The sequence below is a fragment of the Chlamydotis macqueenii genome, chromosome 2 (genome assembly GCF_036417535.1).
Source record: "Chlamydotis macqueenii isolate bChlMac1 chromosome 2, bChlMac1.mat, whole genome shotgun sequence".
Lineage (NCBI taxonomy): Eukaryota > Metazoa > Chordata > Aves > Otidiformes > Otididae > Chlamydotis > Chlamydotis macqueenii.
Genome location: NC_141557.1, coordinates 93,845,262 through 93,858,696, shown reverse-complemented (window position 1 = coordinate 93,858,696; position 13,435 = coordinate 93,845,262). Strand labels below are relative to the sequence as shown.

At 35.7% G+C, this 13,435-nt stretch overlaps 1 protein-coding gene across 1 annotated transcript in view; it reads left to right on the top strand.

Moving 5' to 3' along the window:
* Positions 1-13,435, top strand: part of PTPN3 (protein tyrosine phosphatase non-receptor type 3) — a 126,692-nt gene that overhangs the window by 93,213 nt on the left and 20,044 nt on the right. Inside the window, exons 16-23 of the mRNA XM_086740444.1 lie at positions 57-255; positions 1,254-1,331; positions 2,295-2,351; positions 7,201-7,357; positions 9,001-9,167; positions 12,012-12,102; positions 12,365-12,426; positions 13,136-13,282. Coding sequence (XP_086596570.1) covers positions 57-255; positions 1,254-1,331; positions 2,295-2,351; positions 7,201-7,357; positions 9,001-9,167; positions 12,012-12,102; positions 12,365-12,426; positions 13,136-13,282 — 958 coding nt within the window. The remainder of the gene's footprint in view (positions 1-56; positions 256-1,253; positions 1,332-2,294; positions 2,352-7,200; positions 7,358-9,000; positions 9,168-12,011; positions 12,103-12,364; positions 12,427-13,135; positions 13,283-13,435) is intronic.

Here is a 13,435-nt window from a genome sequence, read left to right as displayed (position 1 = left end):
TTTTAAAATCTGGATAACGATACCTTTGTAATATTTATTTATCCTTTGTAATGAAGGAATGTATTGGGAAACAGTCCAACGCGGAGTTCTCTGACCTGTACCTCACCTAAAGCCTTGGCTCAGTCTCCCAATGGAGTTGGTAACATTTCTGGCTCTTACCCATTGGAAGGGGTAGATAAACAATTCTTAGAAACGTATGACAACATTACAAAAAGTAGCTCGACGGAAGATTCCAGTCAGTACTACTGCAATAAGGTACGTTCAGTTGCCTCCTTCTAAATTTAAAACTAGTACTGAATGTAGCTTTTAACTGTATCTCCAGAACCCACCAAAATTGTAGTTATATTTTAGGATGAGCGTATTTTATACAGTAATAAGAATAAATCTTGTCTTACTGCTCAAATTTATCCAAGGTTGTGTACACAATATGATAGGCAAGCTTGCCAACTGCATTGATTTCCATAGTGTCCAGGCTTCCAGAAGTATCTGCAGGGTAAGTTTCTAGTGGAATGGGAATACTTAAGTGATTAAATCTTGTTTCCTCCAAGTAAAGATCAGATAACTCGAGCTGCTCTGTGTCTTGACAGCAGGCACAACTCTACTTTATCCCAAGCGTCTCCTCTTTAGGGTGGCTAAACAGCATCTTTTGAATTCTGTGCTGGCTGGAGAGCAGCTGATCCCTGCCGGCCTTATGGTAGTGAATCATTCCTCCCCTTTCTCCAGCCTGTTCCAGAGTGGTGCTGAACAACTGTCACTATCTACCTGCCTAACCTGCCTGTACAGTAGCTGCTGCCAACTTTCAATCCTTCTGGCTTGTGGATCTCCTGCAGAAGATACCAATTCACTCCTTTCACAGGAGAAAAGTTGGAGAAAAAGTAGTCACTTCATAGCCTTTGGAGTAGAAGTGATTCAAAGGTGTTGCCCCTAACCATTCTTTCCTTTTAAGTCACCTTTAGTAAAGACAACACGTTGAAAATTTTAATAGGAGCTGTCAGTGGAGAAAGCTGAAAGTAGCCGTGTCAGGACAGAGAAAGCAGAGAATGTATTTGTTGTTATGTATATAGCTGTTTTTACAATTTAAATGGTTACAATCGTGAGTATATTCTGTAACATTAGCTTCTTCCTAATTTAGATAGGGAGTTACATATTCTTGTTCAGCACATCTAAGTTTGGATGCATTATGTTCTGATTTGCTGCTATTTTATTTTAAAAACTAGAAAAGTTTGGTTTTGTTTTTTTTCTGTATATTGTAGAATGACCTAATTGAGGGTGATTTACTTTTGGTGCGTATCATACCAGATGAAGATGGGAAGTTTGGATTTAATCTAAAGGTAAAACAGCGATCTTTTAAATACTTCACAGAGATACCATGCTTTGACTTCAGAATTATTTTTCATTTTGAATGCAATGCTTTGGAGAAAGCAGTATATTCTACAGGAATCTCTTATTGATTGAGAGTTTTTAGAAGTGACAGCCTAATGCTTAGATGCCAAAGCAACATTTGCAAAAATAAACTTCTACAAGTTCTGTAATTTTTAGTTGCATGTACTATGGGCATGGTACATTTTCCGAAGCAGACTGCTTATTTGACTGCTTAAATATGAACTTGGAAGCGTAATTTAAGGAATCAACTTTTGGCATATTTGACCTGTGTATTCCAAAACAAGTTAAATAGTTAGTGCTATCCTATTGAATATATCCATTCTAAAAAAATCATTAGAAAGGTGAAAAGTAATTTATGAAGAAAAATTAAATTGCTATGGACTCCCTTCTAAATTTTTCACATTACTTCACTGAAATTCCACTTAGGCAGATAGAGTAAAGTAGCCATATTATGAGAATCAGGGCAGAGTTTGATCTTTTCACCTTGGGCATTTATTGGTGAGGCCGTGATAGAACATAATGTAAAGAGAATGAGGTGATACAGTTGTCTGGAACTTTGAATCCAACCTGATCCCTTGAAAATTCATCATAACATCTAAGAATGCTGCCCACCTTGCAAATTCAAGTGTGGAATTAGGCTTGCTTGAAGGGTGGGGTTAGAATAAGTGCTTCATTTGATCTGAGGAAGCAAAGACACTGCATCTAGTTTCCTGGAAATTGGTAGGTTTTAAGACACCACGCCCTCATGCCACCTCATTAACTGATGAAAATTCAATCCTGCTGGCCCTAGCTATATTGGCAGAGCGTGAAGTTTACATAAAAATAAAAACTGGTGATTGCTTGTTTTATATGCCTCTTCTACATATTATAATTTTATATTTATGGTCCTTATTTACTTGACATTCCTCTAGGGTGGTGTAGATCAAAAAATGCCGTTAGTGGTATCAAGAATAACTCCAGGATCACCTGTAAGTAAATTCTTATGACTTTTAATCCCTCTGTTACTCCCCTCCACCACTCACACAAGTCCTTACCCATAGAAATTTGTAAACTCATAACCAGTATGAGATAACAGCTGAGCTGCTTGTTGTCTTTAGAAATGAATTTGACCAGTGGTTTCTTAAACCACAGATGAAAAGATCTGTGGTTGCTAGCCAAACAAGATACTAGTAGAAAGCATGTTTATGTCCTCCTGTCATTTCAAAAAAGCGCATCTTGAACTGGAAAGTATTTGATGAGGGGCAAGAGTGATGACTAAGGATATGGAACAGTGTTCATTAAAGAATTGAGTAGTCTGGACCGCTGCAGCCTACAAAAAAAAAAGAACTAGTTTAAGGGAGATGTAGTAGAGATCTGCAATGTTAGGAGCACTGTAAGCAGGGAATTTCAGTAGAACTATGGATTACCAGATTAAGGTAGCAAAGGTCAGGTTCTTCATGCATAAGATAGTAGACCTGTGAAACACTTTGAGAAAGGATACTGTGGTTAAAATAATTTTGTGGGTCATCAAGAGAGAACAAATACTTGGGAGGGAAACCTACTGACAGTTACTGAATAGACAAACCACAATAGGCTGAGGAAATCCTTAGGGCTAAAAATCTTTATAGGATGGGAGTGTGCTTGGTGGGGGAGACGGGGAGTGGAATATGTTTGCTTTGTTCTTGTTTTGCTGTGGATTTTTGCTTTTGGAAATACTTATGGACTACATGGAACACTCATCAGGATCAGTACATCCATTGAATTATTCTGTTGAATTGTGAAATAATAATAGTAATATAATCTTTTGGTAACTTTTTTCTGAATAATTAGTACATAAATTTGTGAGGACATATGCTATCTTACCTTAATTTTTTTTTTCACTCATGTTCTGCCAAAGTGTATTTCCTAACTCTTAAAATAATTTCAGTGCAAACTTGATGGGAAATATTGCTGACTTAATCCTAAAAATCAGATGTACTCTCTGTCTTGTAGACTCTTTTGAAATTTGATAAGCAGTCACAGGACTGATATCTGTATGTCACAGTGTAAGTCAAGCTAAAACAGATCGTTTGAGTTCTTGTATTTATCATGCTTATGATTTGTGGCTTGATTTATGCAGTGCGTAGTGCTCCTTTATGAACTGCCATAATTATTTGAATAAAAGAGGAGTAGGAATTTATCCTTAACTTAAATCCACAAAGTGAAAATTAAACAGTCCTTAAAATGATTCACAGTCAACCTAGCAAACTTCTTAAGGGTGATTTGATCTACTGAAGCTAACATAGGGAAATCATTCCACTGTCAGAGAATGAAAGATGCTTCTCTGGAAGCAGTGATTTCCTTTGGCAGATTCAGATGGTCTTCTGGGAAATATTGATCTGTTGTTTTTTTCCTCTTGGATTGGAAAAGGACTGGACTTCTAACTTACAGACTTCATTTAAGAGTCTCCAGTTAGTGGCACAAGCATAGACACAAGTCATCGGTTAACTCTCTAGCCTAGTAAGCCAGCAAGCGAGCAAGTTATCAAGGGTCAGGGAATAAATTAGAAACAGTTACCCAATGCAATATACTCAAGAGCAGTGTTATAGAAATCACATCATGTGACAGCAAGACGAAGAAATTATTTTTATATCATAGCAATGTTAACATTGATTATTGTTTTCCATATACTAAATTTCACCTGTTCTTGACTGTTTAATGAAATGTAGCTGGTACTTAAAAGTTCAAGTTAAGCAGTCTGAGGAATGCATTTTTGCATTGTTTTATCTCAATTATGCCTTTCCTTCATTGTATTTGCTACTCTTTTAACTTGCTCTAGATTTACTTGTTACCCTGTAAGTTTTCTTCAGGGATCCTATTGGATAATATTATTTGCTAAGATTATTTCTCAGGTTTGCAATTCAGTTTTTCCCACTTTCCTACAAAAAAAAAAAAGATCTGTATTTTTTGTGAACAAGGGGAAGCAGATCTACTCACCAAAATAAGGCAGTATTTTCCCTTTCACATGCTAAAGTTCTTTTAAAAATGCTCCTCTAATACAGCAGCAATCTAGTATGCTGGGAATATGATAGAATAGAGTAGCCAAAATTGTTGTGGAAGAGCATTAAATCTAAAGAACAGCCATTTATTGCGTCTGATTTTTATTTTTTTTTTTTAATTGAAAAGTCCTATACTGATTTTTTTTTTTCACAAAGATTATTAATGTCCTAAGGTGCTGAAGAAATCATTATGGTTTTATTTAATAGACCTTCTCATTGAAAAATAGTATGCACGCTTCTTGGAGCAATAACAAGGTGATTAGCATAAAATGAAACATTGGATGTGTCAATAGGACGGGAAGCCTTTGACACAATTAATTGTCTGGAAAAGCTCAGTATCTGAAAAATCTACCAACTATGCTTAATGGAAGGAATTAATTCTCCTTCGAGATACATTTTATATGGTCAGGCATTAACGTATCACATGATTAATGAAGCTTCTTTGAGCAAAGATATTCATCTCGTGTAATAAAGCATAATAACCAGCAATCAGACAAAAAATCCAAATTATAGGCAAATATAGGAGATCAGAAACCATTCCCTCCATATTCTTGTTGACTTGTTAACTCTCCTAGACTGACCTGGTATGGTCTTTATATCACTTATCTTTTCAAATAATTATATGTCAGAATAATTTATATCTCAAACACTAGTATTTCAGAGTGATTAAATCAATTAGTCATTCATAGTTGCACTCTTCAGTCTTGCCTTTGTAAATTGTACAAAATATGGCAAGAGAGCTTTTGGGAAGCTGTGAATACCTAGTTAAATCAGTGTTGAAGAACACCATGGCTCTTCCTAATTCCCATTCCTCTTCTGTTTACATTTGTCTTTTATATTAATGGTTGTTAATCTTCCTTATCCTTCATTATTTTCTTTCCTTATTTCTTTGTAAAAAGTTGGAGGAAACTATATTCCTTTTTTTGTTATTTTCATGTAGCTTTTCTAATTGGAGTTTTTTCCTTTTGCATACATCTTTTCTCTCTCTTCTTTTTCTTCTCCTTTATCTGTTTTATGTCATTCATAAATGTCTTAAGTTTTCTTTCTTTTTACTTTATTCTCTAAAACAAGGCGCTCCCAATTTATTTTCTTCTTCATATCCTTGCCTTTATTTTTTTTTTTTTATTCTGCATTTTTCTTCTTGGGTCTATCATTATCACTTCTCCTTTCCATCTCTTCCTATTTTTTATTTGGCAATATAGTACCTCACTGATAAACTTACTTTAGGACCCATCAGTGCAAGGCATAACCAGGATCAGGACTAATTAGAACATCTTGTTCAGGGAACCTGTGTTGGCATTAAGGAAATACAGGGAACAACTATGAATAGAGAATAACAGTAAAGATCTGTGTCTCATTCGTGTAACAAATGAAATGGAGTGTATATGTAAGTATATCACTCTTCTGTAGCTGAGTACTTCCTAGACAAAATAAAAATTGGGATAGCAATGAAAATGAAGTTGTTACACTACTTGACACTCAAAGGTTGCAGAATCCTGTGCATTCATATTAGAGTATGAGAGAAGGTTGGAAGGGACCTGGAGGTCATCTTGTCCAACTCCTCCCTGCTCAAGGGTCACCTAAAGCCAGTTGCCCAGGACCATGCCCAGATGACGTTTGAGTACTCCAAGCTGGGAGACTCCACAGTGTCTCTGGGCAACCTGCTCCAGTGCTTGGTCACCCTCACAGTAAAAAAAGTGTTTCCTCATGTTCAGATGGAATCTCCTGTGTTTCAGTTTGTGCCTGTTGCTTCTTGTCCTGTCACTGGGCGCCACCAAAGACAGTCTGACTCTGTCTTCTCTGCACCTTCCCTTCAAGTATTTATATACATTGATTAGATCCCCAGCTGAGCCTTCTCTTCTCTAGGCTATGCACTCCCAGCTCTCTTAGGTGTTCCTCATATTAAAGATGCTCTAGTCTCTTAATCATCTTTGTAGCATCATCATCATAATATTCTGACCATACCTTGAATTGCTTTGCACTTGACTTAGAGCTAAGCACGCTAAGAAGTACGACAGAAAAAAAAGCCAAACAAACCCTAGAGTTCAGCAGTTAATCTAAATTGCTGTATCCAAGACAAGACATAATGGGAGTTTTCCTGTGAGATAAGGGAAAACCTCATTTTGTTCTCTGCAGCACAGGGAGCAAAAGAATTTGTTACAAATGCAGGGTGTTTGAGCATCATAGCTTGAGTACTCACCTGCAGCTTCTTGTTAAAATTTTCAGTGAGTGAAATGAGGAAGAATGTTCTCTATTTGTAGATATCATTTGATATCCACCAAACAAGAATCTGATAAGTAACAAAAATATGAAAATATGTATGGATTTCTGTAAATTTTAAAAAGTGCATGCCTGGGGAATGTTATGTTACTTACATTATGTTCATCAAAATCATGTTTGGACTTCTCAGTATTCACTGCATGAAAACTTAAGCATGTTATCTTATGTGCCCTAAACACTTTTTCCAGAAATTCACTTGTGAATGGCTGTAACCACTGGTTATTGAGGCTTGGAGTCTGAAATTTGGATCTTTGAGAGCAATCTGATGACTGTTTCATAAATACAAATTATTTTTTTTAGCTATCAATATACTGTTTGAACTGTTTCTCGTCTTCATTGAGAGGCTTTGAAGCAAGACAGCTTTAGATATGAATTCCGTGATGGAACTTCTGCTACAGAAGATGAAATCTTGTCAGAACTCTGATGATTTTGTTTGCATGATGAACTTAATATCCTGATGTGTTTCTGCTTACATGAATGGATGCAATGACATTAATGTGTTTCTTTGGTCTTGAAACAGGCTGATAAATGCATTCCAAAACTGAATGAAGGTGATCAGATAGTGTTAATTAATGGCCGAGATATCTCAGAGCACACGCATGACCAAGTGGTCATGTTCATAAAAGCCAGCAGAGAATCTCACACGAGAGAGCTTGCACTTTTGATCAGACGGAAAGGTAAGTGGGCTAATTTTATTCACTTTTAATTTTTTTTTGAGACTGTTGCTCTTACGCTTGGTGATATACCCTCTTCTGTGTACATGCATTCTCAGTACACTGGGAATAGGTCTGTGCTAAAAAGTAGATCTCCCTGCATTTGAATTAGTAGTACAAATAGCTTTAACTATATAGGTTCTTACTACTGCGACAGAAAATCTATCAAGTTAGAATTTTTTCCTATTTTTTAAGTCTAAAAATCTATGAGAACAAATAGTCCCTTGCAAAAGTAGGTTGGGGTTTTTTTGGGTTTTTTTTGTTTATTTTTTTTTTGTAAATATAGCATAATTTCATGAATCCCCAGTTGTGGATTTGCAAATACCCATGGGCTGTTCTTCAGCACAATTATGCAAGGAAACTAGTCAAATAAGCTTCTTTATTTTTATTTTCTTATCTTTCTTTCCGTTCTTACAGTAGACATTTTGTGACAATATTGAGCTTGACCTGTGCTGGCTACTTGCTAACAGGAGACAATGTCTGAAATATTCAGAGTCTTAAGCCTGTATATTTAAAATATGGGGAACCTATCCAGCTTAGTTTTGCTTGCTCTTTATTTAAAGACATGCAGATCCCCAGAGCTTTTGGATTATGTGAAACTTCTAGTTTATTATTTGCTTTCCTTGAGAGCTACGGTAAGACCGTAACACATGTGATTATGGAAAGGCTTTACATAGCTTTTCTGATTACATTAAAACTTAAAAATCTGAACGGATTATGTATCACTGAGAAAGAGGAGAGAATAAAACGCCTAAATGATACTTCTGTAGCATTTACTTTATTTAAAATTCCTTGTGGTTCTAGGATGAGTTATCCTCCTATTATTGTAGACCTTTCCACTGGCTTTATGCAGTATTTAGTCTTCCCTTAAACTTTCTAGTTCCCTTCCTACTTGCAGATAAGATAAGTCTGCTCTTAGCTAAGGATAACGTGTGGCCCCATGCCAGTCGTTTGTATAGGCATGAGTATGAACAGCTCCCCATTTTCTGAAGTATGAGGCACTCTGATCATTGCAGAAAATAATCACAGCTGGACACATGTGGTGCTAAAATAGCTTTCACAGAGGCAGAACTACTATATAGATTAATTAATTAATGTTTGTTATGTTCTTCAACATGTTATCAAGGAATGTCATAGAAAAGTAATACTTTTTTTGTCGTTAGTTTCTCCAATGTTTGCATAAGAAATTGCAAGATGTAATTCAGTTGCTGCTTTAATGGCTAGGGTGTACAATGTAAGTATGTGTTCATTTTACTGTTGGGCTTCCAAACTTATATAAGCTTCTTATAGATATATTCTATTAATTATGCTCAAATTTTGTAGGCAAAACTCATTTGTTTTTTTACCATGGTGGATGATGTGATTCATTCAGCAGTTCGATGTTTAAGACAGGGTTGCAGCAAAAAGCTCTTTGTGCTTGAAAGTCAAGCTCTTTGTAGTAGTTTCTACAGTAATGTTGTACATAGATAAATGTAGTTAAATGTGTTGCAGTTTGCTTTCCTGAGGCCTTGTCTTTACAAACTTCGTCCTTGAAAGCTGGTAAATTTTAATATGTGTTGCAAACACATTAGTGCTATATGTATTTTAATTTTCAATACATCTTTCAGTACTTAAACAGTCTGTGGAGCCTAAATCAGAAGACGAAGCCGATTCGCACAATCTCCTGGAATCTCTTCTTCCTGTCTGTTCTGAATATGGTGGTGATACACTGGAGGAGACTATGGAGCAGCTAAGGAGAGGGCTGGAAAGTGGGACTGTCCTTATTCAGTTTGAGGTAGGTAAAACTCAACTCTCAAATGCCATTAATGTAAACCAATAGTTGCGACAGGCAAGTAATGTAAGGGCTTAATTAATTGGAAATCGCATTGCTCCCATTCAGTCTTGTCTCAAGAGAGCAAGAATGTGACTTGCCCATCAGTTTCACTCTTCACAACTTAGGATAGGGAAGAATGAGTTAACAGTTTTGCATAAAACATCATCTGCTGAGAAAAATGTTTTAATTAACATGTTTCTAGCTCAAGTACCCAAAGCTTACTAAATTAATTTTTTTTCTTAATTGCTTTATTGAGTAGAATAGTGGGATTTTGACAGAGATCAATCTTGTACTTTGTTTCTTTTTCCATGCTGCTCAGTGACATTTCTAAAACATCTTTTATACCTTAGGTTAGGGTTTCAAGTTCTTGTGTTGCCTTCTTTCATGGAATACCGGAAGCAACTTGGACCATTCCTCATCGTCTTTTCTTAGAGCCTGATATGAAAGTGTTGGAATGTTAATTTCTATTTGCAGGACCATTTGTAATGTCCAGTTCTGTGGTGTTTCTCCTTGGCAATCGAAAACATTAATGATTACTTCCTGGGCAGATTACCTCATAGGTGAGATTCCCCTGTATAGAGGATGAGACTTTGAAGAACTGCTGTATAGATTAATGAATTAATGTTTGTCATGTTCTTCAATATGTGAGCAAGGAATGGTATAGAAAATTGACTAATAAAATGTTTTTATAGTTTATTACATTAGCTCCTTCAGTGCTAGCGTAAGAAATCCGGAAAGATAATTTAGCTGCTTCTCTAATGACAAGAGAGTACAATGTATGTATGTTTGTGCTTGTTTTGCTGTTCTGGATCCAAACATCTATAGCAGCTTTGGAGAAGCACTGATTATTATGATTTATTAATTTCACATTGTGGAGTTCTGGAGTAACCCTTTCTGACGCTGAAAACCTGTAGAACAGCAGTACAATTTTTCCCCATTTTGATACTTTTCCTCTGTTTTTTTCAAATGCCATAAGATTTAAGGGTGGTGGCTGAAGAATTGTGGTATTGCTTATCACATAACCACTCTTTTCATGAGGTTTGCTTTGTTTCCAAGATTTTTGAGAGTTAAGATTCTCCTTTGTTTATTTGGGTTTTTTTAAGGAATTGTAGACTATGGTTCATAGCTGCTTTCCAAAATCCACAACACTGGTTGCAATGCAGCCATAGCAATGAGTCTGTTAGCTGTTGAAACAGTAACTCAAAAGATACGAACTAGCCTTTGAATACTTTCTTAATTGTCAAAGTTGTTGACTAAATTTGTGCACAAAGTTCCTCTAATAATCTTCATAAGATATTTGATTCTTTATGATTTTTTTTTCCTGAAAGTGTTTGGGAAAAGATGATGATGTAACAAAAAAAAGCACAAAACCTTTATGAAATCTAATGAACTGGGGGACAGTGTAATGGCCTTCTTTCTTCGAGTACATTGTTCAGTGATCTTCAGAAGCAGAGACAATTGCAGCATCATCTCATCAGCTTTTGTGTCTCTCAAACTCTCCATTCACATTGGTAAAATAATAATTACCCAGTAAACTATGAATGATCATTTTTTTCCAGAATATCTCCGTCCACTCAAGCAGAATTTAAGAAGTTTGTCAATGGCAAATGACTTTTTGCCAGGCAACAATAATGAAGCTTCAGAGTTGTTACTTCAAGTTAAATTATTCTTCCTTGTTTCCCAAAAAAAAAAAAAAGCAGAATTTGCAACTTGGCTCTAGTGGAATGGAACTTGAGTTATAACTGATAGAAGCTGTTCAGTTATATATATTATCAAGTTCTCTTCTCACATGCCTTATTTATGCTGTTCAAGTTGAAAAATGTGGTGAGCTGTGATACTAAATCTTAGGATTCAGTAAATCTCACAGTAGAATAAACTTTTTGTGTGTTGTTCCTTTTTTGTCTCAACCAAAGTAGGGGATTTCTTGCCTCCTGTTTGTTTCATCCATTTTATATATGGAACCATATTCTAAATCTTCATCAAACCTGTAAGATATATGAGCTCTTTGGTAAGCATTCAAAGCAGCATATAAAACTCCAGCACAGCCAGGTTAATAACTCAGTTGTAAGTTGCTTTCATGTCTATTTAATATAGAAAACCTGTGGTTGTATAATTGCATTTCTTGATATTTTTTTTATTGTTGTTTTTCCCCCTCTAACTTTTGTTGTATTGTATAATGCACTTAATGCACTTTGACCGTAAAATTTTGGTTATACACTTGTATGCTTACATTTACTCCAGATAAAGTTTGCAAGATAGGAGTTGGCCTAAAAGAAATGAAGTGACGTGTTAAGAGATTGTGTTACGTTGAAGCTTTGTTTTTTTCTGGTGCTTGCAGGATTGAATGTGGTGGTTTTAGTCCAGAGAATAAAAATCTGTCTAAATTTTTTAGATTACAGTTGATTCCAGAAAACATCAGGCTGGCAGCTATTTTTTCCTTCTGGTGTCTTTTATTGCTCACTTCTTCCACCCTCGACCGCTGTTTTCCTTCTTGCCCACAGTTTTATAAGAAAAAGGCAACCTTGCAGGGAAATGGTTTATCAATGATTTTCACATATCCTCTTCCCCCCCCCCCCCCCCCCCCCCATAAATTCTTCTAGAGATGATGATGGGCTAGCAATAACAGAAATTCTTGTCATATTAAATACAAAAGCTTCTCAGGTTAATTTTGCAGATGATTAGGAAAAAGATTAAAGAAAATAACTTTTTTATTTTCAGTCTATGTATTTTCATGTGAATCTATTTCTATGTGTATAGCATGATTATATCCCTCAAAATCCTACCATTTTTAATTCTGTTTTGCAGCAACTTTACAGAAAGAAACCAGGGTTGGCTGTTACATGTGCAAAGGTACCTCAGAATATGGACAAGAATAGATACAAAGATGTTCTGCCTTGTGAGTATTAAGTACAGTTTCTGCCTATTTTGCTTTATCCTCTAAATGATAGCTTATAAAACTGTTGTATTGAACTTCTTGATTAAAGATTTCATTATCTAATCAAAGTCGTGTAATTATTCGTTTTATTTTCAAAAAGGTAATTATTCTGGTTTGTATTCTGCTGTTTGTGTGTCTGCAGTTCCTCAGATTTTTACTTAATAGAAGGGAAGCATGCCCCTTAATGCTAATTTTATTCCCTCTTTTTTGGGTTTGTGTGCAGATGATGCCACAAGGATAATATTGCAAGGAGATGAAGATTACATTAATGCAAATTATGTGAATGTAAGTCATACAGAGACCTGCATTAGCTCACTTTCTATTATGATAGCAGACTAAGTTTAGCCTTTTTAAGGAATAAGGGGTTTTCATTTTATATTTTGGGGACTTGTAAATGTAAAAGATGTAAAGATTCATAATGCGAAAGGTGAAGTTTCTCTTGTGAAACATGTGACCATCTTGATACACAGTAGATGCAAGCACTGTGATAAGTGCAGAGTCTTTAACGAGTAAAAATTGTTTTACCTTTCTATATACTGCAAATGCTCAGGTTGCCTCCTATAGCTTAAAACTAAGCCTTTTTCCCTCTAGAACTACTTATGGCCTACCAACTGTGCTCTGAAGGGTCCAGAAGATAAACAAGAGCCCTGATTACCCTGCTAGTGTGCCTTTGGTATACCTTGCCATTATTCTTTACTAAATATTAAAGAACATTTGGAAAGCTTTGCAGTTTCAAGTTTTCAAATACGTTTTCAGTACTCATCATCTCTTCCTAGTTCAGCATGAAGGACTATAGAATCTCTAGTATACATCTGATTTAAATTAAGTATTTAAAGATTTTTTCACATAATAAATTGTGATCTTGATTGTCTTATTAGTTGACTTGCCACCTTAATCTTCCCTTAAAACATCCTGTTTGAATTAAATACTGAACTAAAATAGCACTTGAGTCATGAGAGCAAACGTCACATAATATTTTTCTTTCTCTTTATAGATGGAAATTCCTTCTGTGGGCATTGTGAACAGGTACATTGCTACTCAGGGGCCTCTTCCACACACATGTGCACACTTCTGGCAAGTAGTCTGGGATCACAAATTGTCACTGATCATCATGTTAACAACTCTTACTGAACGAGGACGGGTAAGTGTGCAGGTTCTTTGTATGCTGAAGAAAGGTACTGTGCCTTTAAACATCTTACCCATTGTTATGATTAAATAAGCCTAAAATAGGCCAGCTTATTCAGTTGAATCATTTCTCTGAAGGCCAGGCACTGTGAATTACTTGGAGGAGCAG